The sequence below is a fragment of the Gracilinanus agilis genome, chromosome 5, assembly GCF_016433145.1.
Source record: "Gracilinanus agilis isolate LMUSP501 chromosome 5, AgileGrace, whole genome shotgun sequence".
Lineage (NCBI taxonomy): Eukaryota > Metazoa > Chordata > Mammalia > Didelphimorphia > Didelphidae > Gracilinanus > Gracilinanus agilis.
The window spans coordinates 47,788,428-47,815,882 of NC_058134.1; the positions used below are offsets into that span (position 1 = coordinate 47,788,428).

Consider the following 27,455-nt stretch of genomic DNA (forward strand, 5'->3'; position numbering starts at 1 on the left):
GTGCACCACGAAGTGACTGAGGCAATGCAGGTCTGAGAGAATTGCTCCCTGGCAATTAACAGTTTCCATGAGCTCCTCAAAGTTCAAGTCGTTCTGAAGAGCATTTAAGAGGTACCTAGTATGTGCAAGGGCACTATGCTAGGTATTGGGGACCCAAAAAGGTAAAGTCCCTGCTCCTTAGCACTTATAATCCAGGAGATAGAGGAGCTACCAACATGGAAATGGACAAATACAATAAGCAATTTTGTTTAATTGAGGGAGTATGACCAGGCAAGGCCTAGTGTAAGAGGTGGCACCTGAGTTGAGCCTTGAAGGGACCTAAGTCGGGGGAAAAAGAGAGAGAAGGGAGAGCCTTTCAGATTTCAGTCTGTCCAGAGGCAGGAAATAGAACACTGCACGAGACCTCATGGCAACTACATTGGTTTAGCAGAAACAGAGTGCATGTAGGTTGTGACGTTCACCTGTAAAGAAGGGCTGTAGCCAACTGTGAGGAGATTTTTAACTGGTTGGATTTTGTATCTTAGGCTGGTGGCAGAGAGCCACTCAAGTTTCTGAACAGAAGAGAAAGGTTCAGACCAAAGGCTTTAGGAATATTTGGGAAAATCTTGTAGAGTGGATTAGAGAAGAGGGATTAGAAGCAAGGTGGCCATTGAAGTAGAGGGGATGGGTGGTGGCTTACATAAAACTAAAAGACAATTGAAGTCTAACACAGGGAAAAAGCAGAACTAAGACTGAGCAAATTGAGCTAAGGGTGGATTTGTTAAGAGTGAATAATCACCTGAGAAAATTTCATCACCAACTCAAGATCATCTACTGAGTTAAGGTCATGAGATGTTATTGAAAGCCTATCTGCAGCAATTAAGTTGCTGACCCTCAAAGAATTCATAGTATTTTTTGAGAGCTTCCCCTACACCCCCCCCAATGTTGTCCAAATATCATCCACGGATTTTTTGCTAGTTGTATTAAATCCTGGAAGACTATGGGGCCTTCTTAGCTAGGTGCCAAAGCAATGAGAAATGTCTATTAACTATCATGGGGAAAATGAAGTGGGCAAAAGACATATGGTAGCAGGTTACCTAATGCTTAACAAAGCTATGTCAAACTATTCCAGTGTATTTCAAGCAAGCACTGTACACAGACAAGCTTGGACCCAAAGCTGAGAAGGAAGAGCAATGATTTTCATTTGGGAAGTAAACGGTACTGATCCCAGGGTGCTCATTTCCTCCCAAATTATGCCTAGTTATCACTCTCCCTCGTAGTACTACATGGCTGGAATTCACAGGCCACCACTATTTGGGGGAAATTAGGTTTATGCACCAAATAGGGCAAAGACAAAGCAGCTAGCAAGACGCTAATTTTATTTGTTAGAACACATACATGGCCAGGACAGGTAGCACATAGGTCATATAAGGTAGAAAGGCCAAATGTTAATCATCACTAACATTTATGTGGTGCTTTATGGTTGGCAAAGCACATTACAAATAACTATTCTCGTTCTGTCCTTAAAACAAATCTGAAAGGCATGTGTCATAATTATCTCCATTTTATATATCGGGAAATAGACACAGAGGCCACATGGCTAATAAGTGTCTTAAGGTTCTTTCCCAGGGCCATGTGGCTAGTAAGTGCCTAAGGTCACATTTGCCCTTGGGTCTTCCTGACTTCTAAGCCTTGCGTGCTCCCCGTTTGTACCACATAGTGGTAACCCCCAAATATTAAAAATACCCAATCACTAAGGGGAGGTCTCGAGAATAAAACAGAGGAATCACAAGCTAGAGCAGAGGCACTGGGATCTACACTGGAAGGCTCCCCATGAAGTCACCAGTTGAAAGATGGATTCTTCAGATTCTTGCCTCTCAAGGCATTACCAATCTTTCAAGGTTTCCAAGGCATAAGAACACACTCCCCACTTTTGTTCAAGTACAGAGTCCATATGATCCTAGATTTTGCATAATTAAATATTGTAGCTTTGGTTGAATAAACTAGCTAGCATTCATGTAGCACTTTGAGGTTTGCAACGCGCTTTACAAATATCTCATTTGATCCTTACAACAATCCTGAGAGGTAGGGGCCATGATCATCCCCATTTTAGAAGTGGGGAAACACAGGTAAACACAGGTTAAGAAGTGACTTGCCCAGAGAGTCACACAGCTAGCACGTGCCCGAGCCTTTGAACCCCTAGTCTTCCCAACTCCAGGTCCAGCACTATATCCATTGTACCTTCTCATTGTCCAAAGTCATATGGACTTTCATCTTTCTAAGTCTTTGGCATTGGGACTTCAGGAACATAGTGGCCACCTCCCTAAGGAGGGTACAGCCTTCAAAGGCATGGTGATAAGGCACTCCAAGTTACAAAGTTTCCTTAAAATGGTAAAGATTACAATAAAACTACGTAATCATGTGCAAATTTCAACTGACCGTTTGCCCAAGAGTGTGAGGACTTTACGATGGACAGCACCATCGCTGGCTAAGAGGTAGGCTGCAATGGATGCAAACTTCCAAAGGCCTTTACTTAAAGGGTGCTTATGATGTATTCTGATGGACAGTAGGATGCCACAGACTTTGGAGAAGCACTTTTGTGTTATGTTGGCCAAATCTGACTTCAGCCTCTTTAGTCATCCTTCACCCCAAACCACCCCCCAAAAAGAGAGCTTCCCTATGTGACGCTTCTTGCTATAAGATAACATTTGGCCCTCTACCTAGAGAGGGAGAACCACTATTCAGTCCCAACCTGTAATCCTTGGGATATGTTTATATGTCGTGTCCAACTATGAACATGAGGTAAAAGACTGAACCTAGCACTGACTTCTATGACACCCAATGAAAGAAAAATGCTTAAGTGCTCACTATGTGCTAACCACTATGCTAGGTGGAAGGGATGCAGCTATGAGAGCAAATAGCTTCTCTAGGAATTTACAGTTTAATGGAGATAGAAGATACTATTTTTGTATGCATGTGGAGTTGATAGCCCAAAGAGGAAATCTTGGGTCTGAGTGTAGGAGAAGGTATAGGCTGATAGACTACAGCAGAAGAGTACATGGCATGAAGCCCAGGTAGGGCCTGTTTTCTCAGTGGATGATAGTGTTATACTATCTAAAAACAGGGTTAATAATCCAAGTATCAAAGAGGTACAAAGGCGGATGGATTCTCTCTACAACTAGAGAAGAGATGCGTTGGCATATGGGGAAAAATAAGGATGCCATGCTAAGAAATGGAACAATAAGGAGACAAAAGGCGAGGGGCAGGGATGATGGGAGAAATAGGAACGAGGAACTTCTTACTGTCCTGGCCCTATGCCTTTTCATTATCCAGCTACTGGACTGGTTCTTCCATGAGAAATCTCAGTCCAAAAAATTGTACCCAGCAAGATTGGACACCATCCAGGAGCAAGATACTGATGTGAGATCTTGAAAAACTGATCTAAGATCCTGAAACGCTAGGAAACAGGGTTTCAGGAAAGATACAGCTGGTCCTTTCCAGGAATTCCTGGTCATTTTCCATAAAGGCAAAATAAGAGGAAGAAGCTCATTCTTCTTAGTTTAGGCATATAAAAAACCATAGGTGGTGACTACCACAAAGTCCATTAACCTGAATGGGAAGGGAAAAAAGGCACTGTGTAAAATTGCTAGACAAAAATGTTTCTTCCTAGAAGAGTCTCAGGGCTTGTTTGAAATGGGTCCCCAGACCCAAGGTAGCGATTTGACTTGGTTTGCTTTGCCAGCAAAATAGATTCAGTAAACAATTTCCTGAAGCTCAAGTGACTTTAAAAGGCACTTGTGCCTGGGAGAAAGAATCAAGAACAATAGCTAAACTGCCTCAAGCCAGTAGCTTGTAGCGGTAAGCAGAAGTACAAGTAACCTTCAACAAAGACTGTTAACGCTCAGGACGCCAAATAAATCAGGTAAGACCTGACGCTTCCCGGCTTAGCAGAGCTCCAGGATCAACCAGTGGCACCTTGCCTTCTTCCCACAGTCTGTATCTTGAGATAAAAAGGGGAGACTCAAAGACACAGAGAAAAGCCAAGCACCTTCCAAGTGACAATTCCTTTTGCTAGATAGAATTCCATAGTGGCTACTGACCCCCCAGCTAAAAGTACTCGTCTAAAGATTAAAAGGGCCTGATGGCTTTTATGGCTCTCATCCGGGTTGCCAGTTATACCATCGCCTCCTCTGCTGAAGATATGGAAAGAGTTATAAAAAGCCTGTGTTCACATGGAAGTTGAGTGGGATTATGGTCTGTCCCCCCCATGGCAGTTAGAGGTAAGAGTGCTATCTTCCATTTTAGGTGAAAAGAATTCTGTGAGTGAACGTGGCAGTTAACAGTCACTGAGGAATGCTGAGAAGAGCTGAAGATTTTTTTCCAAATCTTACTCTAAGGGTAATCAATGGTCTATTAGAAAACCAGGGCCACTGGTTCTTTGGCTAAAAGGGAGAATTGTCCATTTGAGAGCAGTATGCCTCAACTGTCCACTGATAATTCAAAGGAGCCTTAATCCAAAGATGTCTCTCCCTAGGACTTGCCCAGAAGTTTTAGCCCCTGGGCAGGGAGGGCGAGATGCCCTTAGTCATGGGGGGCTGAGCTGTTGCCAGTTTGATTCTCCAGTTCTTTTTCCTTCTAATGGCATCCCCTTTCTTCCCCCACTTCTCCAAAGAAGGGGGAAAAAAGGACCCAAGGCTTACTGCCAGAACACACTGAGGAGTCATTCCCTGCCTTTCTGCCTCTCTCCCCCAGTTCTTCAGAGTTCTTTTCTGGGTGGGGGGAGGGGGAGGAGAAGGAGGAGGAAGGAAGAAGAAAATGGACCAAGTTCTTTTTCAATGTACTTCAGTACTGTAATTTTATGGGAACTTTCACACAATCTTAAACATTGTTCTCTAGTCTGGTTGAGGGGCAGTATTGTACTTTACAGCTGAGACAGAGTGTGGACATATAGTTTAAGGATCCAGAAGTAGTCCTATCAGTGGGCAGAGGATTTTGTGGCTATTAAAGAAAGGAAGTTGAATAGAGGTTTTAATTGTCAGAGTGGATCAATAAGGGGAAAAGACAGAGGCTCAACTGTGTCCTGGCCAAGGTAGAAAATAGTTCCCTCAATAGGATGGCATATAAACTATTTATGAAGTCCTGGGGAAAAGGTAGTGTATTTTCCCCTAGTATACAAATGAGAAAATTGAGGCTCAGTAACTTAAAGTCACACAATTAACATTGATATAAGAGTCAAACCCAGGTCCTCTGACTTCAAGTCATGCCATTATACTGCAGCAGAAGAGGGAAAATGGGCAAATCCCCAAAGGTAGTTATAAGGACTTGGGGGCCCAAGGAGCAGTAGGCAAAGTCATTTTTAATACCAAGAAAGGCCAAAAATTGACCTATAAAAAGATCACGATACCAAGTCAACCTTGATGCCAGGCCAGTTACTATACTATTTGGTTGTTCAAAATCAACCTTCCCCTTTTAAAAGTTACATTAAAATTCCCAGGTTAGTCTCCCATTCTTACGCTCCACTCCCTGCACTAGAGATTTAACAAAAAAATGTGTATGTATAAAATTATGTCTTGCTTATTTCTACTGATCAATTCTTTCTCTGAAGGTGGACAGTCAAGTCATTCTTTGAACAATATTTCTGCTGGTTCTGGCTCATCTCACTCCATAATATCATGTAGGTCTATTTTTTTAGTTAATCTGTTCACCATTTCTTATGGCAATGATAGCAATCCATCACCATCATAGGCCCTCAACTTGTTTAGCCATTCTCCAATTAATGAACATCACTTCAGTTTCTAGTTCATTTACCAATACAGGTTCTTTTCCTTTCCCCTCCCCTCATTACCTTAGGAAATAAACCTATACCCAGTTTTATGACTCTTTGGACATAACTCCAGATCATTCTCCAAATGACTGGATGAATTCACAGTTCCACTAAGAGTGTATTAGTGTCATCATTTTTTCCACATCTTCTTGAAGATGTCATCTCATCCAATCTGATAGTGTGAGATCTCAGTTGTTCTGATTTGCATTTCTCTAATAACCTAAAGCATTTTTAGTATAGATATATGTAGTTTTGATTTCTTGATCAAAACTGTTCAAATCTTGACTATTTGTAAATTAGGGAATGACTCATTCTTATCAGTTTGACAAAGTCTATATATTTAGAAATATATATTTAAGTCCTTGGTATCTGAGCCCCAAATTTATCCCACTCTCCAGGTAACTGTCCTTCCTATTTCATATGCCAGGTTCCCCAAGACTTTCTTCTATAACCTAGCTACTATTTACTGCTCACCTCCTTTACCCACAAAAGCCTGTGCCCACTACTAGGCTTAGAACACCAATAACCCTTAGGTGTTTGATCAAAGTCTGTTAACCCAGGAGTATTACACTGGGGTTACAACTTCTCAGGGAAGCCAGTTGATGTCTTGTAACCCCTTCCCTCCATCCTTCTCCCAAGCCAGTGGCCTGTCTCCAGACCAGAGAGTGATACATCACGGAACAAGTTACCTTGACTAAGGAGCCCAGACAGAGTAGATGTTCTAGAAGCAGTCAAGGCAGCATTGGGCACAAGATGGGGTAAGAATTCCTCAAACTTACTACAGAAAGGAGATTGGTCTTTTCTTAAAGAAAAAAAGACATGTCACCTCTTTGATATATATTTTAAAAAAAGCTTTTAAAAACTATGCCAATGCTGGTTGGCTTCTAGATATGGAACTTGGCATTTGCTACCAACCCCTTTTCCCAAAGCAGAGAGGGCTCAAAAGATCCTCAAGTATCTGGTGCAAATGACTCAGTCAGCTGGAAACCCTTAACCTAAAGGATAGAAACAAAGCTGACGTCTCTTCAGAGCCGGAGGATGCCAACAGCACATAACTAGATCCAGAATCTCAGCATCAAAGTCCCACTCATTACTGAAATATTATTCCCTTTTCAAGATCCCAACCAAAGATTACTCTGCCTCTCCTCAGAGGCTCCCAATAAAAATATTCTCTCCCTCTATCTTCAGTAGCAGCCCATTTTTTAGGAACAACTATCCTTTTAAGAGCAGCTACTCATCCCTTCCCAGTAGTACTTCCCAAGTTCAATCCCTTTTTCTTCCTCAAATTTCCAGCCAAGTGCTGGGTTTGTCCTCCAAAATGGCTAGAAGGAATTCTAGGAGGAATCAAGGCAACAGTCTTTGTTTTCCTCAAGTTGGTGCTTCAATTCAATCCTTAGGTAATCACAGCTTCCAGGACTCTGACTAGAGGGTGGGTTTGTCTTTGAAATCATGTTTTAGGGTCCCAGAGCTTTTTTCTCCATTTGCCACAGGTGGAGAGAGTGCTTATAGAAAAGAGGTTTGAGGGCAATTAGGTAGAAGAATAGATAGAGCACTAGGTCTAGAGTTAACAGGACCCAATTTCAAATACGATCAGATACTTGCTACCTGTGTGACCCTGGGCAAGTTATGACACCAGCTGCCTGGTCTCCATTGCTCTCCTGCTTTAGAATCAATAATCAATTCTAAGAGATGCTAATGTTTTTTTATAAATAAGAATTGATACTAAGACAGATAAGGTTTGTGTTTTTTTAAGAGATTGAGAATCTTCAAAAACCACATGACCCTGGGAAGGAGAAGACTATGAAATTCATGATGGGAGAACCTGGAGTTTTATTACCAACACTATATCTCCCAGATCTGCACCTCCCTCCCCCCATTTTAAAGTCTAAGAAACACTTTAAAATTTAAATTTTAAGTTTCCAAAGTTAAACTATTTTTTCAAAATTTAAAATTTAAAAAAAGACACCTACAACAAGAGAGAGGACTTTTATTAATAATATCCAGGAAATAAGAAAATTTAGGAAGAGGCTACTAGCGGAAAAGGGAGGAATACAATTGATCCAAAAGGATCTCTAATCCATAAACTTCAGTTTCCCCAGAAAAGAGATTCTACCTATACTTTCTCTGCCTATTCACCAACCCAAGGAAATGCAGAAGAGTTAGAAATAGGAACTATAGACAGCTCTTAAAAGACACAATATGCTAAAAAGAAGACAGAAAGAAGCCACTTTTGGATCCTACACATCTACCCTTTTGTTGATAACCCAACTCAGTTTCTCAACTCTAGGCTGCCCCAATTCAGAGAGGTTGGATAGCCTGAGGTTCCAAAGAGTAGTATCTTCTTTGGCTAATTTAATGCCAGCATTACAGAATCCCTCACTGTGGTATTCTACAGGCTACATAGAAGTCATTCTTGCTCTTGAGCACCTAGATGATTCAAGAAGTCAAGGCAAGAAGAAAGTTCAATCATAAAAGGTTCAACTCCAAAATTAAACTTTGTACAGCATAGTTTCCTTAGAAGATTTTGAAGATTCTTCAGCTAAATCTCATCCCTCACCACCTTTTCACTGGCATTACTAATTGTCCTTTCTACTACACAGAAGAAAAAAGATCTCAGCCCCATACTACCATCTCCTTTTCCACCTCAACCTCCCAACAGCATCTCTCAAACCATCAGAATAAACAACGCCTCCTCTCCCTGGGGGCCTATTTTTATTCCCAAGATGCCCAACAATTCCCAATTGGCTCCAGCTGGGCCACCTTCCCTCCACCTGCCCCTACCACCTCCACCCCCTCTAATAGTTGAAAAGTTTCACCTGAGTCCCTAGAGCTCCAGTCAAGAGAAATGGGTCTTCTGAGGCATAGATTTAGGCAGGTATCATCAAGGAGGGGGAAAGAGGTATAATTAGGAGTCAGTAGACTGAAACTGGGGTGCTGGGGAACCCCAATGTGCACCAGAACACTTCCCTAAGCCATAGCATTTGGGATTCTCTGCCCCCTCAAAATTATCTACAGTCCTTTGGATCTCTCCTTTGTTCCCATCACGCCTTATTTTCTATTTACCTTCTCTGTAGGCATGTCCTAAATCATCCCACACCCCCAGTGACATTCTTTAGGGCAGGAACCATGTCATTTTTCATTTGTTCTATGTGTCCTGTCTTACACAATTTGGGAAAGACCTAATTTCTTATTTCATTTGTAATGGGGGACCCTAGAGGAGGCTCTGCTAGGACCCTCTGCTTGAGTCAGGAAGAATTCTTTTTTCTCCTGTACTCAGCAGCTGGGTAACCCTTCTAAGTCACTCTTCTCCCTGGGCCTTGACCTCTCCTCGCTGTCAAATGAAATGAATGGACCTCCAAGATTTCCTTCGGGCTCTAAATCACAATCCTTTGCAATTCATCATTCTAGGATTGGGAAGCTAAGTGGCTTGAATGTGGTTCAATTGATAAAACATTCCCTGAAACTTTCTGGCACTCGAAGCCCATACTTCACTCTCCCTTTCGATCCATATAATTCTATCATATATGTAATCCTCCCCCCAACCTCCCCAGGCTTAGCTAAAAATAATGACTTGGAATAATGGAATTTATAGAACTAGAAGAAACCTAGAAGTCCAAAGGACCATAAATCTAGAAAATGCTTGAAGCCATCAAGTCTGACGTACCTTCCCCTTTTGAAGATGATGGCACTGAATCACAGAATGATGACAGCTAATAGTTATGATAGTTTGTACAGCACTTTCCATATTTGAACCTCACAACAACCCTGGAAAGTAGGGGCAACTTTTATCCCCATTTTACACTTGAGGAAACTGAGGTTAAGTGACTTACCCAAGAGACTATAATGTGGGTCTCTTCACTGACTCTGTGGCCCATATTCCAACCCTACCCTACCCTACCTACATGACTAAAGAGAAGAGAAAGTACCCTTCGAGGATAGTTATCTATACTGGCATGGTGTGAGGACTGAGCCTAGGACATGAATTACAGTGTTTTTTGGCACTTTTTTACATGGCAGGCATGAGAACAAGTGTTGGCTCACAGAGAATATATATCTTGTAGCTGAAGTCCAAAGTCTTGCCACAATCCTGAGAAAGAAAAGAACAGTGAATTTTGACCAAGGGAATTCTTAAATTGTGTGTTATTTTAGATTTCTGCCCTCAAGGCTAATTATTACATTATTTCATTCCATTCAGCAGACTGTCAATCAATAAATGTTTAAGAACCTACTATGTTCCAGTAGCACTTGAGGTACAAAGACAGATAAAGGACTCTTTTCTCACAGTCTTGGGGGAATAGATAACATCTATATAGCCATGTACAAAAGAGATATATGCAAAACAAACTGGTAATCATCAACTGAGTGCAAGCCCTGGATTTTTAAAAGGATAAAAGGATAAAATGAGAAATGGTGGAGAGGATGTGGAAAAATGGGGGCACTAATACATTTGGTTGTGGAACTGGGAACTGATCTAACCATTTTGGAGAACAATCTAGAATTATGCTCAAAGAGTTATAAAACTGTATATACCTTTTGAACCAGAAATACCACTATTGGGTTTATTTCCAAAGATGATCAGGGAAAATGGAAAAGAACCTCTATATTTTAGAATATTTATAGGGGCTCTCTTTGTGGTGGCAAAAAAGTAGAAATTACAGGGATGCCCATTAATTGGGAAATATATAAACAAGTTATGGCATATAAATGTGATAGAATACTACTGTGCCATAAGAAATGACAAACAGATTAATCTGGGGGAGAGGAGGAACATGGAAAGATGTACATGGAGTTATGAAGAATGAAATTAATAGAACCAAGAGAACATTATACATTCAGCAACAACTATATTGTTTGAGGGGAAAGTAGGTGGTTCAGGGGATAGAGAGCCAGACCTGGAGATAGGAGGTCCTGAGTTCAATTTGACCTCAGATACTTCCTAGCTCTCTGACCTTGGGCAAGTCACTTAACCCAATTGCCTAGCCCTTACCAATCTTCTGCCTTGGAATCAATACCAGTATTAATTCTGAAAGGGAGAAAGCATTATTTATATTTGTATATATATATATATGTATATATATTTATTATAAATGTGTGTATGTGTATTATATATATATATATGTATATATATATGTGTGTGTGTGTGTGTGTGTGTTTGAATAATGATTGGTATATGTCCACCTCCAGAGAAAGAATAGATAAAAATAAGTAAGACATAGTTTGTTTGTTTTTTTTGCATATATCAATTTGTCAAATGATGCCTTCTCTAATAGGGGGACTGGAGTTAATGTGTTTTTTTTTTAAGTCACATTTTTTAAAAACAAGAAGGGGGGTGAAGGGGAAAATAAGAGCATAAATCATGTAACCATGTTAACTTTTCTAAAAAATAAATATTAAATGTAAAAAAAAAGAAGAAGAAGGATTGGGAAAGGCTTCTTGCAGATGATAGAAACTTATCTGGGACTTAAAAGAAGTTAGGGAAAGCTGGGAGTTAGAAATGAGGAGGGAAAGCATTCCAAGACAGGGCAGACAGCCAATAAAAATGGCTAGAATTGAGAGATGGAACAGCAGCAAGGAGGCTAGCGTCATTAGATAAAACCATATGCAGGGTGGGGAATATAAAGGGTAAAAAGACTAGAAAGGTTGGATCTGGGAAGATCATGAAGAGCTGTGAACATCAAAAAGAAGATTTTTCTATTCGTTAAATTCAGAGACTATTAGAGCTGGTAAAGATCTTAGTAATAATTCATTGTTTTGTTTTTCTTGATTTCTCAATGAAGGAAGAAGAGGTGAGAAAGAGAAAATTCAGAGCTGAAGACAAAACAAAACTGAATTAAAAAAAATAAACCAATTCACAAGTGTATGTTGCATGTACTGTGTGCTAATCACCGGAGATACCAATATGAACCAATAACTAGACTTCCCTGCACATCAAAGTATAACACCATCCTACAAGTTTGTTGCTGGGTTTTTTTCTCCACCAAGAATATCAGCCAGTGTAAGTGAGAAAATGATTTTTCAGAGGAAATTGCTGCCAACAGCAAAGCAATCATGGAGCATGTGTAGGATTTAGTTGAGTTTTGAATGAAATTGGAGATTCTACATAGAAGTAGTGAGGAAATAGTGCCATCCCAGGATGGTGCAGAGATATCAAGATGAGAAATAGAGGATTTCATCCCAGGCATAGAAATTAGGGTCATCTAGGTGGAATGTAAATGTTTCACAAGCCTGAGAAAAGTTGTCTGGAGACTAGTTTGGGAAGGCCCTTCAAATGTAAAATAAAAGTATTTGTATTTTATCCAAGATGCAAGAGGGAATTGGGATGCTGTTTGAGCAGGAACAACTACCTTCTAAAGAAGCTCATTACTTGTTAAATAGCACTAATTTGGAGAAACTTTTTCCTTATTTTACAAGAAGTTTAGAAGTAGCAGAAATATGCTTCCCTGTGATTTCTATCAATTGGTCCTAGTTCTATCCTTAATCAAGTAACACTTATTGAGCACAAAGTATGCACCAGACTCTTTGCTAAGCTCCAGCAATACCAAAAAAGGCTGGGGAAAATGAGACTAGATAACAAGAGAATGCATCAGAAAAGATAACAGAAAGGGGAAGGGTGCCAGCATTTATATAATGACTTCTAGATGGTAGGCTTTGTGCGAAATGCTTTTTACAAATATCTCAAGATAAAACAGACAGTTTTAATTACATAAAACTGAAAAGCTCTGCACAAACAAAATCAATGCAGTTAAAATTAGAAAGGAAACAATTAACTGGGGAAAAAATTCTTTGCAGCACATTGCTCTGATAAAACTCTGATATTATATATATATATATACATATATGTATATATATATATATCAACTCCAATATAATCCAGAATCATTTTCTAATACATAAATAGTCAAGGGATATGAACAGATCATTCTCCAAGGAAAAATCCAAGCTATCAATGACCTTAGGAAAAAGGTGCCCTAAACTGCTAATAATATGTGAAATTCAAGTTAAAAATACTCTGATGTTCCATCAGTCTGATAAAGATGACATGAGAAAATACTGACAAATGTTGGAGGGATGGTGGGATGAGAGTAACATTAATGCCCTGTTGATGGAACTGTGGATTGGTCCAGCCATTCTGGAGAGCAATTTGAAACTACATCCATAATATCACTAAATTGTGTATTTGTCAAGTTCAGAATTTTTAAAAATTGAACACTTTTTTAAAAAATCCTGGGCAGCTGGGTAGCTCAGTGGAGTGAGAGCCAAGCCTAGAGATGGGAGGTCCTGGGTTCAAACCCGGCCTCAGACACTTCCCAGCTGTGTGACCCTGGGCAAGTCACTTGACCCCCATTGCCCACCCTTACCAATCTTCCACCTATGAGACAATGCACCGAAGTACAAGGGTTAAAAAAAAATCCTTACCTTCTGTCTTAGAATCAATATTCTAAGGCAAAAGAGCAGTAAGAGCTAGGCAACTGGGGTTAAGTGACTTGCCCAGAGTCATACAGCTAGGAAGTGTCTGAGGCCAGATTTGAGCCCAGAATCTCTAAATTCCAGCACTGGCTCTTCTATTTACTGAGCCACCTAACTCTAGTTTTGGATTTTATGAATTTGAGAAAAAGTCAATTTAATTCAACCAAATAGGTACTTATTAATCATCTTCTATGTACAAAGCATTATGGCTCATAGGATCATAGGTTTATATCATAGCCCCAGCTGACTGGCCCTTTTACCACTCTTCTGCCTTGGAACCAATACTTAGCATTGATTTTAAGACAGAAGACATGGGCTATTTTTTTCAAAAAAGTTCAAACTACAACCTTAGACCCTTTAATTCCTGTGCTTTTGAACCCCTAAAATGGGAAGCACTAAGTAACAGCAAAAATATGAATTTCATTGGCACACCAAATCAAATTGCATCCTAAATGCAAGTTAAGGAAGTTCCCTGTTATAATGAAATGTTATAATTAAAAGGAGATTCTCCCAGGCTACAAAACACAAGATTCTGGAAGAACTCACAGGGTTCACTCCCAGCCCTTAGGAGTCCGAGACACAGGGCAGGCTTAAATTTTAAGCCAAAGGAATTCAGACTGGCAGTTAGTACTTGGACTCCTGAGGCCCCTCACAGAAGATGGCATGAGTCCTTCTCTCCCATCATGAGCTAATCAATAACATTATTCTCTCCTTCAATTGAAAACCCATCCTGAAAGAAGGAAATGGCTAGAAACACCTACTCTTTCAAGTGTTTCCATACATGTCCTAGGAGGATTATGAATTCACTGTTATGAATGCATTAGGTTATATTTTTCTCTATTCAGAACTGAATTAGAAATTCGGTCAAACATGGAGTCTACTGAAGTCACCCATTTAATCAACTCCCAATGATGCTGCTCCAGGAAATCTGACCCTTTCCCTTCTTGGTGCTTCTTCTGGCTCCTTGGAGTAATTTTCTGTCTTGGTCCTTCTGTAGACCCTTGTAGTCCTGTAGCCCTGGCTTACTCCAACAGCTCCCTCAGGCCCCTCTCCCAGTTTCTCAGAAACATCCTCTAGACTTCCTGTTTCCATGAAAAGTGACCAAGAGAGGGCAGCAAGGTAGCTCAATGGATTGAGAGCCAGGCCTAGAAATGGGAGGTCCTAGGTTCAAATTTGACCTCAGTCATTTCTAAGCTATTTGGCCTAGGAAAATCCCCCCATTTCCTATCCCTTATTGCTCTTTTGCCTTGGAGGAAGGAAGGAAGGAAGGAAGGAAGGAAGGAAGGAAGGAAGGAAGGAAGGAAGAAAGAAAGAAAGGAAGAAAGAAAGAAAGAAAGAAAGAAAGAAAGAAAGAAAGAAAGAAAGAAAGAAAGAAAGAAAGAAAGAAAGAAAGAAAGAAAGAAAGAAAGGAACAAAATTAGTGGGGGCAGGTAAGTAGCTCAGAGGATTGAGAGTCAGACTTAGAGACAGAAGATCCTGGGCTCAAATATGGCTTCAGCCACCTCCTAGCTGTGTGTTCCTGAGCAAGTCACTTAACTCCGGTTGTCTAGCCCTTACCACACTTATGCTTTGGAACCAACACTTAGCATTTATTCTGTGATGGAAAGTAAGGGTTGAAAAAAACCTGACTAGGAGCATGAATAATTGGCCTCCTCCTTGTAGTCCTGGGGGGATGCTCTGTCCAAGGAGATAGTCCTCCAGGACTTGAATTTATTTAGCTCCTCTGAAGTTGGACACAAATCAGCCTGTAGTCGACACTCTTGGCCATCACAGTCCTTTCTGTGGCCCTTCCCCAAGCTCTAGGTCCTGGCAGGGCTGCCAAGGTTTCATCTTTAAAACTAGCCATTTGGAGGCAGCCACTCTCTTTTTATACCTCTATTAACTTAATAATTCAAGTTTTATGGCAGTAGAATGTCAAGCCTTTAGAAATATCCTATCTTTGTAATAAAAAAGATCTCTAAATTCCTGGTTCAGATGGATAATCCTGTAGAAAATTCTATTTCTTTCGAGATATGCTCAGTGCCTCCTTTCTTTATAACTATCATGTATTCAACTCGAGCAATATGGAAATATGTATTCCACTTAGACTATTTACCCTCTTGGGGAAAGATGGAGAAGAGAAAGAGGAAGAAAACCTGACTCCTAAAATGAGTCCAAAAAGAATTGCCAAAATTTGTTTCTACGTGTAACTGAAAAAATAAATTATCATGTAATTATTTTGCATATGTAAATGACATATATATGTATGTGTATATATATATATATATATTCATGTTATCCCCCTCCCCAGTTTCCTAGAGAGAATGTAAGCTCTTTGAGAGTAGGGTTTATTTTAATTTTGTCTTTGTAACCCTCAGCGCCTAGCACAGTGCTTGGCACATAATGGGTGCTTTAAAAAATACCTGTTCACAGAATGATTGACTTGATTGAGGTGGGGAAATTGACTTATGTAACACTTTGTGTATTTTTAAAGAAGTCCCTATTAGCCATAGATTTTTAGAGTTGGGGCCTGGGGGATGAGAAAGTGTTAGATGGAAAAAAAACACAAATAATAGGATATAGAAATCTGATGTTTAGCTTCATGACGTTTAATAGCGCAGCAGGGAAATAGATTTTCTGTGACAATATCAAGGCGCTGCTCAAGAAAGACCAACCTGGATTTTCTACAGAGTCGCTTGCTGTCTGGGAGACCAACGAAGAATCTTAAGTACATGCTATCGCTGTAAACCTCTTTCTGCCTTCCCCTTCTCCTTGACATGTGAGGAAGAAAAGGGGGCTGTCTCCTAAGTAACCTCTACCTGTAGATTTGAGGCAAATATTTCCCCCCCACTATTCAAAGAGAGAATTGTCACCCTGGCAACCAGCACACCATGTAGTCTGAATGGAGCTCTGATGCCATAAGTCGCCTTTCAGGAGGGACAGACATTTCACTCAAGAGATGAAGGCTCTCTCCTGTTAGTCTTAAGCAAAAAATGGAACTGAGATCTGCACTGGCAGAACCCTACTTAAGAAGAATAATTCCTCTTGGATCCAACAGGGTTGCTAATGGTTTCCTGACTATCCCCAGGATAACCAATAATTCAAACTCTGATTCAAGCAGTGGTGTTCCATTAAAAGGACCTCAAACCACTTATTTTTCATAAAAGTGATCTACTATCAGAAAATGGATCCTACAAGTCTCCAAGATTCAATCCATGACACTCATGCTGTACCCAGAATTAGCTATATACCAAGCTGAGTACAAGATAGAAACTCAAGCATAATTGTGTGAAGTAGGCAAAGTTTGTTTCTGCAGATTTCCAATTCTAGGCTCCTTTTCTCTAGTAACCTTGATCTAAAGCTAGCAGAAGGTTCTATAGTTATCTAATCTGTCATTTTGCAGAATAGGAAACTGAGGCTCCTGGTTAGATGACTTGTCCAAGTTTAGAAGGCAATAGATGAAAGAGATGGAATTTAAACCTAAAGTAGTCTTAAAAGTGTACCACATGGGTCACTCCCTCAATCACCAGCTAATCAATGACATTCTCACCTAGTTAAAACCTGCCCTCAAGGAAGGATTTGAAATGTTTTCATACAGATAGGAAAACCTACTATTTAAAGTATTCCCATATTCCTCCCTGGAACAATGTGAATTCATTAATTAATTCATTTTAAGAAAAAATTTTGAACTGCCTACTCTGTGCTATGTACTATGCCAAGAAAAGTTGGGGGGAGGAGGTGTTCAATATAAGTACAGGGTTTTTTTCACGTGCACATATAACCTAATGTGGATGCCCTTCATCTCCTGCAATGGCGATGAGTGTAGCCTCTTCTGATTGTCTGCACAACTAGAAAAGGTATATCTTTAAAACTGATCAGACTGAGACCGTCACTCTCTTTTTATCTGCTTGCATTTTTCCCACTTGACTTTCTTAGCTTCATCCAGAAGGTGAAAACCACAATTCACCTGTAGTTCCAGAGCCATGAGTGAAGGAGAATGTGGGATACTTTTCCCTTTTCCCCTTTTACTCTCCTCTGAGAAATGGATCAGGGGGTATTTGTTCCTGTTCTTGGTTTCAGATGCCAGTGGTGATCTGTACCTGTGGTATAGAAGTTCAAGCCATGGTGACCTTGAGGCCAAGATTTCAGACAGGATGGTACAGCCAGCCAGCCAACCTAGCAAGGAAGCCAGAGAAGCCAACGTGCCTAGAACTCAAACCTGAGAAAGTCTTAGACTTGAAACTAGGTCTGTTCTCTATATGAAGTGATCTAAGCTCTGAATTTAATTCCCTTCCCCTCCCTGAACACTGAGATAGACAAAGCTGGGGTGGAGGGAGAAGAGGGCAAATACTTTGTTCTCCACATTGCAGAGTATGTCAGTATGTTCATTATTATGTCTTCGAAGCAAATATTTCTTTGTCAAAGCAAATTAATTGGTTAATGGCTAAATGGAGATCACCTCTAAGATGACAGAAATACTATCCATGAAGGCTAGAGCCAATGAGAGAGCTCAGACAACCCACACCCTCTCCAAGAGTGCCAGAGAATCTTGTGGCAAGAATGAGATGTGACATGCCTGGTCTTCCAGGTAATGAGGGCCACAGAGGTCAATGTTACATAGAGAATAACAAGCTTTTCCTATCAAAGAGCTTACCATCTACTAGGGTTTTTTAGACATGTCCACAGAGAAGCAGAGATTTGTCATACTCTAATTTATATTATAAATAAATACAAACTGCTATGATATCAGACAAAAGAAAAATTACCTCTGACTTGGGAGGATCAAAAAAGTCTTCATAAAAAAAGATATTTTAGTTATAAGGAATAGCATGAACCATTCAGTTCAATTCAAAAAATATTTAAGGACCTGAAATATTCAAGGTACTCTTATTAGGGATGAGAAGGGAGAAAATAATTCCTAATTCATTTTCAAGGAGCTTACATGGTAGAGGCAGTGGTGAAGCAGAGTTACAGTACATGTATTGTTGTTGTTGTTCAATAGTTTTCAGTCATGCCTAACTCATCACCCTATTCAGAGTTTTCTTGGCAAAGATAGAGGCATAGTTGTCCATTTCCTTCTCCAGCTCATTTGACAGATGAAGAAACTTAACAAAAACAGGGTAAATTCACTTGCCCGGGGTGCCACAGCTGGAGTCTGAGGCCATATTGGAATTCAGAAAGATGAGTCTTCCTGACTCCAGAGCCAGTGCATATAGATATACATAATGCAAGGTAGGGAGCGCTGGGTGAGAGCCAAAGGAGAAATCAGAATCAACACTCTTGGAATATTTGGGAAGGACCAGAACACTTTTAGCTGAAAAGACCAGGGACAACAAAAATGGAGAAGGAATCATCTGAGTTGAGCCCAAGAAAGGTAAGGATTCAAAAAGAGAAAGGTAAGAAAAGGAATGTGTTCCCAGTATGGGCCCAAAAACAAAGAGATGGGATATTTTTGACAATTTTGAGTGAAGGAAGTGTATTTCTGGTTTGAATAAATGGCCTTTGCAAGAGCAAATGAGCAAGAGATGAAATGCCAAGTATGGGCTAAAGCAAGTGGGTTGGTTTGACCATGGACTACAGTAAGTAGGAAAAGATCATTTGGACTTAGTCTGAGGAAGTCTTTAAATGCCAGACTCAGGAGTTTATTAATTTATTTTATCACAGAGGAAAGAGGGAGCTGTTGAAATTTCTTGATCAATGGAATGGTAAGATCGGATGAGTTTTCAAACTCCTAAAATTCTTCTAGAACCACATCATGCTATTGTATTCATCTTCCATTACCTGTCCTTGCTTACATCTCCTGTAGATGACTTTTTTATATCAATTTGGGTGATGAGTTCCTTCTGCATCCACATTGGTCTCTTTAAACTATTTCTCCTCTTGCTCCCTATCAGTCATCATACAAATGTTTTTGGAGTGGAAATGGATGATGATCCATGCAAGGAGCCTGAGAGGGGGCTAAATTGGCTAGCTAGGAAGAAAACAAGGAGAGGGTAGTATCATAGAAAGTAAGTAGGAGACAGTATCCAGAAGCCAGAGATGGTCAATGAGGTTGAAACCTGGGGAAAGATCAAGAAGAATGAAGACTGAGGATCTGATTTAGCTGTGAGAAGGTCCCAAAATGGAAAGAACATTGGAGTATGTTGATCTTGGACAAAAGGGACTTTTTTTTTTAGTAGTAGAGCAGGAGTCCCAGAGCAGAAGGAAATGTGGCAGGGGGAATTAGAACTAGAGAGAAGTAGGGCTGAGCTGGATAGGCATGATAGCTCAAAGAGCAGAAGCCACAAAACTAGCTGAACACTGGACCATGAGGAAGTAGTGCCAGCTAATTAGTTTGGGATATGTGAGGAAACCTAGTAGAAGTAAGTTAGAGGAAGAATCATGGGCATTCAATGGATATACGCAACTGGAAGTGATTGACTTTTTGGGGGAGGAGGGTAGCAGTTATGTGATGAATGATGTGTTCAGAGCTTTGCATCAGGAATAGGAAGCTTTTTTATGTCCACATCAAGGACTCTCTGCTACTCTATGTTGTCATGTACAGCACCTCATGAACAGAAGGGGAGAATTTTTTATGATTACAGCAACAATAACAGAACATTTTCTCATAAAGTGGTCATAATAGATATTGGTGAAGGAATTTTCCACAACAATAAAATATAGATCCTTGAATGATTGAAGGATGGGTTCACAACATTATGTTAGGTAGTAGAGAACAAAAGAAAATGGAAAAACAATCCTCAAGAACCTCACAATCTCCTAGTGTTTCTGGATAAAACAAGGGTACCTATGTATTTCCACATATATTGCCTCCCCAACTACCATGCAAGTTCCTTGAGAAAAAGGAGTTTCTTTTCAACTTGCATATAGTAAGCACTTAATAAAAGTTTTATTTATTCATATTCCTTATGAACTGTTGCTCTATCTAATTTTTTTCATCATATACTATAATATTCATGGATGAAAAGTTTGATTCTGACTCTACAAGCCCTCAAACCCTTACACAGAAGACACATTTTCACTACTGTAGGGGATAGTGAATATAAGAAAAATGGATGTGCATTCTTTGCTTTCTAAAGTGACTCTTCCTTTATGATAAAGTGTAATAGACTCGATTTAATTTCATATTATTTTAAAATTAATTCATCAAATTAGGCATAAGGCACTGTTATGTCAGAAATTGGATTTCATAAGATTTTATATGAGAGGATACCCACAAATGTTAGCTCACATAAGATCTGTTCAGTTTTGAAAATAATTTTAAAAAATTTTAAAGATTGGTTTCCATATAGCAATACTTTCAGTGTTAAGGATATAAGAAGTGCATCATTTGACCTAGATTTGAATGCCAGTTCTGTTGCATATTACCTGCGTGACTCCAAGTAAATTCTTTACCATCTCTGAACTCAGTTTCTTCATATATCAAATTTAGGAATATGATCCCTATAAATCTTTTCCAAATCTAGATCTTATGATCCCACCAAAAAGTGAGATAACAATGTCTGAGATTTGTGGACTCTTTCTTTTGGCAAAAAAAAAAAAAATATATATATATATATATATATATATATATGGCTCATTTGTTGGATTTATTGGTCTGTTTTTATGCCTCTGTCCCAATCTATCTTGCCATAATTGTTTTCTAAAGATATTCTTCATTTTCCCCCTATTATAAGGTATTTAATTCATCTACTAACTAACATCCTTTGAAGGGATAATTTCTACTTTATTAACTTAACACCTTTGTTGTGCTTATTGTTTAATCCACTGCAATCATGCTCTGTTTAAAAATAGCCTTACTAATATTATTCAGTCAGTCAATAAACATATATTAATGGCATATCTACTGTGTGCCAGACATTATGCTAAGTACTGGGGAGCTATACACACACAAAAAGTCAGGAACTGTCCTCAAGGAGTTTACAGTCCAATGAGGAAAGACGAAAGAAAGCTGAAAAATCAGAGGGCAGAGAAAGAAGGGAAGAAGAAATCAAGCAGCCAGAGCATGATGGAAAAGTCTGGAAGAGAACAAATGGGAAGGTGGGGGGGGGGGGTGGCTAACCTTGTTGTTGTTCCATCATTTCAAACATGTCTCACTCTTTATGGCTCCATCTGTAGCTTTCTTAGCAGAGATCCTGGAATGGTTTGCCATTTACTTATCCAGCTTGTTTGATAGACAAGGAAATTGAAGCAAACAATGACTTGCCCAGGGTCACACAGAAAGTATCTGAGGCCAGATTTAAATTCAGAATCCAGGCCCATTGCTCTATCCTCTACACCATCTAGCTGACATTTTCTTTAAATGAAAGTTTAAGGATCTCTTTGCTCCATCTTCCAATCAGAGGTACATCTACATTATATGTAATATGAATATAATATAAAATATAAATATGTACATTCAGGCAGATGGAAGAGCACATAAGCATTCTCTCTGTCACTCTAGCTGCACATAAAGACACAACACCCACTTTTCTGGCATGACTTTCTCCTCCTAAACCTTTAGAATCATATCTCATGATGTCTCCAAAAGATATAATGAGACTCTTCACACTTTCTCATTTTTCTTTACTTTCAAACCTTAGATTATTACTCAAGTGCTGGTTCTATCACAGAAATAAAACTTTCACCATTCTGTGGGTATTTCTAAATATTTCGTTCCTTTCAACTACCTTATTAAATACCTATATGTATCAATATTGACATATAGGTAGCTATAAATATTGATACATAGGTAGCTATAGATATTGAGATCAAAATAGAGGTAGCTATAGATATTGAGATCAAAATAGAGGTAGCTATTGATATTGAGATATAGGTGGCTATGGATATTGAGATTAATAAATAAGTAGCTATAGATATTGACACATAGGTAGCTATAGATGAGATCAAAATAGAGGTAGCTATAGATATTGATATATAGGTAGCTATAGATGTTGAGACTGAAATATATAGGTAGCTATCAATATTGAGATAGAGGTAGCTATCAATATCAAGACATAGATAGCTATGGAAATTGATACTGATAAATAAGTATCTATAGATATTGAGATCGATATATAGGTAGCTATAGATATTGACACATAGGTAGCTATAAAAAATGAGATCAAAATAGTGTCTATAGATTTTGATACATAGGTAGCTATAGATATTGAGACTGAAATATAGGTAGCTATCGATATTGAGAGAGAGATAGCTATGGATAGTGATATTGATAAATAAGTAGCTATAGATTTTGAGATTGATATATAGGTAGCTATAGATACTGAGAATGATAAGTAGCTATAGATATTGCAATCCATATAAATGTACACCTAGCTATAGATATCGATCAATATATAGGTAGCTATAGATAATGAGATCAAAATAGAGGTATTTATAGATATTGATACATAGGTAGCTATAGATACTGAGATTGAAATATAGGTAGCTATCGATATTGAGATAGAGGTAGCTATGGATATTGATATTGATAAATAAGTAGCTATAGATTTTGAGATTGATATATAGGTAGCTATAGATACTGAGAATGATAAGTAGCTATAGATATTGCAATCAATATATAGCTAGCTATAGATATTGATCAATATATAGGTAGCTACAGATATTGAGATTGACAAGTAGCTATAGGTATTGCGATCAATATAATGTATAGGTAACTATAGATATTGAGATTGACAAGTAGCTATAGGTATTGAGATGAATATATAGGTAGCTAATGATATTGATACAGGTACCTATGGATATCAATATCAATATATTTGGAGATCTTCGTAGATAAGCCCTTAAGGGTAAAGGCACCATTCCAAATTGCACCATGGTCCTCCTCCCACTGTTTTCTTCTTCAGGAAAGATGGTTACTGTGCCTTACAGGTTCTCACATAGGCAACGTGCATTTCGTCGTCTCCTATGTATTTTGTCATGATCCTGCTCCTTTCCCAATGTGATACAGATGACACATCAACCCCAAGCAAATTAAACTCTGCAGTTGCCTGCTGTCTTCCTTCTCGTTCTTCTAATCCCTTAAATCCCAACCATCCCAGGAGGGCGGAAGCTCACTCTGGTTCGGGCTTTGGCTGCTGGGGTGTCTGCAGCAACAAGGTGGGGTCTCCTGGGTCTGGACAAAAGCTCCAAGTGTCAAACATCAATACTTTAGGAGCGAATTGAAGCAGCTACATCCTCTATGCAAAGGAGGGAGGGAAGGTGAGGAAGGTGGAAGGAAGGTTACTTCATGAGCTTCATCAGAGCACAGCTTTCTGTTGGCTAGTGTCATGGAAACAGCTCTGTGTGGCTAGGTCTCCATTATATTAGAAGATTGTCATAAATTTGATGTGAAAGACTGTAGATAATACAAATGCTCTGCTGGAAAATAGGATTGTTTTCAGCAGGGGAAAAAATCTGAAGTGGTAGAAAATATTTATCGTTAATAGGACACAGTCCAGACCTAAGCAAACATGCCCTTGGCTTTCCAAACGGGATTGTGAAAGTCATAAGGAAAGGCATCCTTTATTCACTGCAAGCAAAGGGGTCTATCCAAGGGGCTTCTCTGTGGTTGTTTCCCTTAATTCATCACTAATGTCCTTTTACAGTCCCACCCTGAGGCAAAAATAAACAACTATACTTTTTAATGCAGTTTTCCCAGGTTGCTGCTGTTTTGCCAGAAAATAAAAAATAGGGGAATGTCATTCCCATATCTATCTTCCATATGTTATTTTATCATTTTATAAACAACTTACCTCAGGCTAGGCTTTTCAAATATGTACAACACAACCTTTTATATGGACTAATATATAAGCTTGCTTCATACTTCAATGCAGCATTTTCCCTCTTGGGTCTTCATCTGGAAATGAAGCCTTTGGCTCTAGGGTCAACATGAATTTATTTTTTAAACTTTACTTTCTGTCTTATAATCCATACTAAAAACTGGCACCAAGGTAGAAGAACAGTGAGGATGCTACAATTAAAATTTTCTCAAGACTGATTTTGGGGTAAGAATATAAGTTTATTGATTACATCAGGCTTATTGGTTAGGCCATTATCAACAACTGATAAAGTGATATTGGTCTTCCTGGATCTCTTGCAGGGGCAATCTGAACTGTATCCAGCAGCCTAATAAATGAATTGTTAGGAACTCATTATCGAACACCCCAAGGCATCTTTAATTGGTGATGGCTAATTAAGAGGTGGTCTATCAACCAATCCACACATACACCCATCCCCAAGGTGGATACAGCACATGCAAAAATTAGCAGACTAGGGGGCAGCTGGGTGGCTCAGTGGATTAAGAGCCAGGCCTAGAGATGGAGGTCCTGGGTTCAAATTTGACCTCAGCCACTTCTCAGCTATGTGACCCTGGGCAAGTCATTTAAGCCCCATTGCCTAGACCTTACCACTCTTTTGCCATGGAACCAATACACAGTATTGATTCTAAGCAGAATGTGAGGGTTTTAAATAGATTAATTAAATTAGCAGGCTAGATCATATCTCTGACCCAAATTCCAGATGTAGAAAATTCTCCCTTCTATATAGAAATTAATATATAATAGACAAAGTTCTCACAAGGGCTAGGCAATTGGGAGAGTCACAGAGATCACAGAGCTAGGAAGTATCTGAAGGGAAGGGAAGGGAAACAAGCAATGTTCAATAGGGCTCCTAACTTCTTTGAGCTTCCAGTTCTTCATCTATAAAATGGAGTTGTTCTAAATGGCATTTCATAGGAATAATAATAGCTGAAATGTATGAAGTACTTTAAGATTCACAAAATGCTTTATATACATTATTTAAATTAAATATCATGGTAATCCTGTGAGGTAGGTACTATTTTTTTTCTGACCAATGTTGATTCTGGGATTGTAGGGAGTTCCCAGAAGAGGAACTTCCCTTTACCAAAATCAAAATGGCGCCCTCTGTACAACTTAGTCTTAGAGAGTTGTTTAGTAGCACTTAAGAGGGTGAGTCTCATAGCCAGGAGTCACATAGCCAATGTGAGTCAGAGACAGGACTCGAGCCCAGGCTTTCCTGCCTCCACACCAAACTCTAGCCTCCAGCATCCTTTTGTTATGGCCCTTGACCTTCTAGAGAAGATGACTTTACCAGACAGCATGCATAAACAGAATGACTGAAAGCCCATCAACCTAGCTTCCTACTAGATGTATGAAACCAACCACTAAAAAGACTCAGGAAAGTTGTTTCCATTTTCTTTGCTATCCCCGGTCCTTATTTTCAGAGGTCAGTAGGTTCTGGTGGCACCAGAAATTTTATCTATGGCTGTTTGAACAGGAAATTAGAATATCAAAGAACATAGTAATAATATTTGTTCAAAGGTAGCCTGTTTCCATTTCTTACATGTCCTCTTAGGAGACGGAATGAGGTGGTATACGTAATTGTGTTTCAAGACCACTGGAGGGACATTGTGGCTTAATGAAAGGAGTATTATTTAAGAAGACCTAAGGTCCAGTTCCCACTTCTGACACTTGGGAGCCACGTGGCCATAGCCAAGTCATTTAACCACTGTGTGGATTAGTTCCTTCATCTACAAAGTGAGCTACTAATATTTGTACTGGCTATCTCAAGAAGCTGCTTTGAAGAGAACTCTTGGGAACTGAGTGATTGTTAGCTATTCCTGTTTTTTTGTGATGAATTAGGTTCTTTAGCAAGAACAGTTAAGCTTTTGAATCAACAGCTTTAAAACTAAAGAGAAAGAATTGTGATGAGGTGAGCAGGAAGCCAGTCATCAATCAGCACTTATTGATGAGGATCCCTGAGAGAAAAGTATATAAAAGAATGCCTTGTCCCCCCAAATCCTTACAGTTTTGTTGGGAGAACTAAATGGAATAAAAACAACATGGCATAATGGTTAAGGCAATGGACTTGGCTACGTGATCCTGGGCAAATCATTTAACCTCTATTTGCCTCAGTTTCTCCAACTGTAAAATGGAGATAATATCAGCTATCTTACAGGATTGTAGTGAGGATCAAATGAGATAATATTTGAAAAATATATAGCAAGTGCCATAGAAGTGTTTATTCCCTTCCATTCCCCCTTGTCTCCACTATTAAACTATAAGAGTTCCTTAAGATCAGGGTCTGTTTTAATCTTTATGTCTCCATTCTCCAGTCTCTATTCAATAAATGATTTTAACTGGTAATTAATGAAACGTAATAATAATAATACATTCCCTTGAGGGTACCGCTCTCTCCCTCAATGCCTAGAAAACACAGCTGACATCACCCTGCACACCATATTTGATGTCAGAAGAGAACTGGCTTCTAGTTCCACTTTTGACACTCTTTGGGTCCCAATAAGCAAACTAATTAGTCTTTGTAAGCCTCAACTTCCAGTTTATAAAATAGGGACTTAATCTGCTATTTGGAGGATTTTTCTTTATACACTAGAAAGGCAATGCTATTGTTATCCAGAAGGATACTAATCTGGATTGTTCTTTACATAAAAATGGGGAAGACTCATCCCTTAACCTCTACATTTAGTTTCATTCTTGTAGTCTCACTTTCACTTAGGCCCATGAATAAAGTTTATCAAAACTGTTCAGGCAAGAACATGGCTCTTCCCATTAGAGCAATGGAGTCAGAAGAATAAAGGCCAGGCTAAAGCCTACCCCACATAAAGCAAACCTGCATTAGAGAAGTAGAAAGGACTGACCCCTTTAGAAGTAGCCAGTCTCCAATTCCAGTTCTGAACTACCTCTATGGAACACCCAACTCTCAGGTAGAGGGAGACATTGAGCAGCAATGTTAAACTCCAATTATATTTGGTGTGATGATTAAAATTCTTGAGAAGCAATATTTCTTAATTTTAAGTTAATTTATTAATCCACCACTTAAGAAAAATCTAAAATGACCAGTAGATTCACTCCACAATCCAAAGAGGCACCAATGAGAACAAGCAGGACAAAAGGAAGAGAATTCCTCTAGCTCACAAGTCTTATATATCCCCATGTGGCCTCACTACTCAGTACCTCCCCTGGACATCTGAAAACATCTCTGACTGATAGTCACTAAGAGGTGGACTTAGAGACCTCGGCTCCCCCTCCATTTCCTCATCACGGGAAGAGGCAGGTGTGAAGGATGCCAAGAGGCCCTTTCCTCCCCACCATGTGGTTGGGCCACCATACTTTCCAATGCCAAGCACACTCTTAATCAAGGTTCACCATAGCTACTCCCAGTCCTGTCCTTAATCCTGTTACCCTTT

General features: G+C 39.3%; 1 protein-coding gene across 1 annotated transcript in view; it reads left to right on the forward strand.

The window, feature by feature from the left end:
- Positions 1 to 3,168: 3,168 nt before the first annotated feature.
- Positions 3,169 to 27,455, forward strand: part of TMC2 (transmembrane channel like 2) — a 131,928-nt gene continuing 107,641 nt past the window's right edge. Inside the window, exons 1-2 of the mRNA XM_044678907.1 lie at positions 3,169 to 3,399; positions 17,330 to 17,495. Coding sequence (XP_044534842.1) covers positions 3,169 to 3,399; positions 17,330 to 17,495 — 397 coding nt within the window. The remainder of the gene's footprint in view (positions 3,400 to 17,329; positions 17,496 to 27,455) is intronic.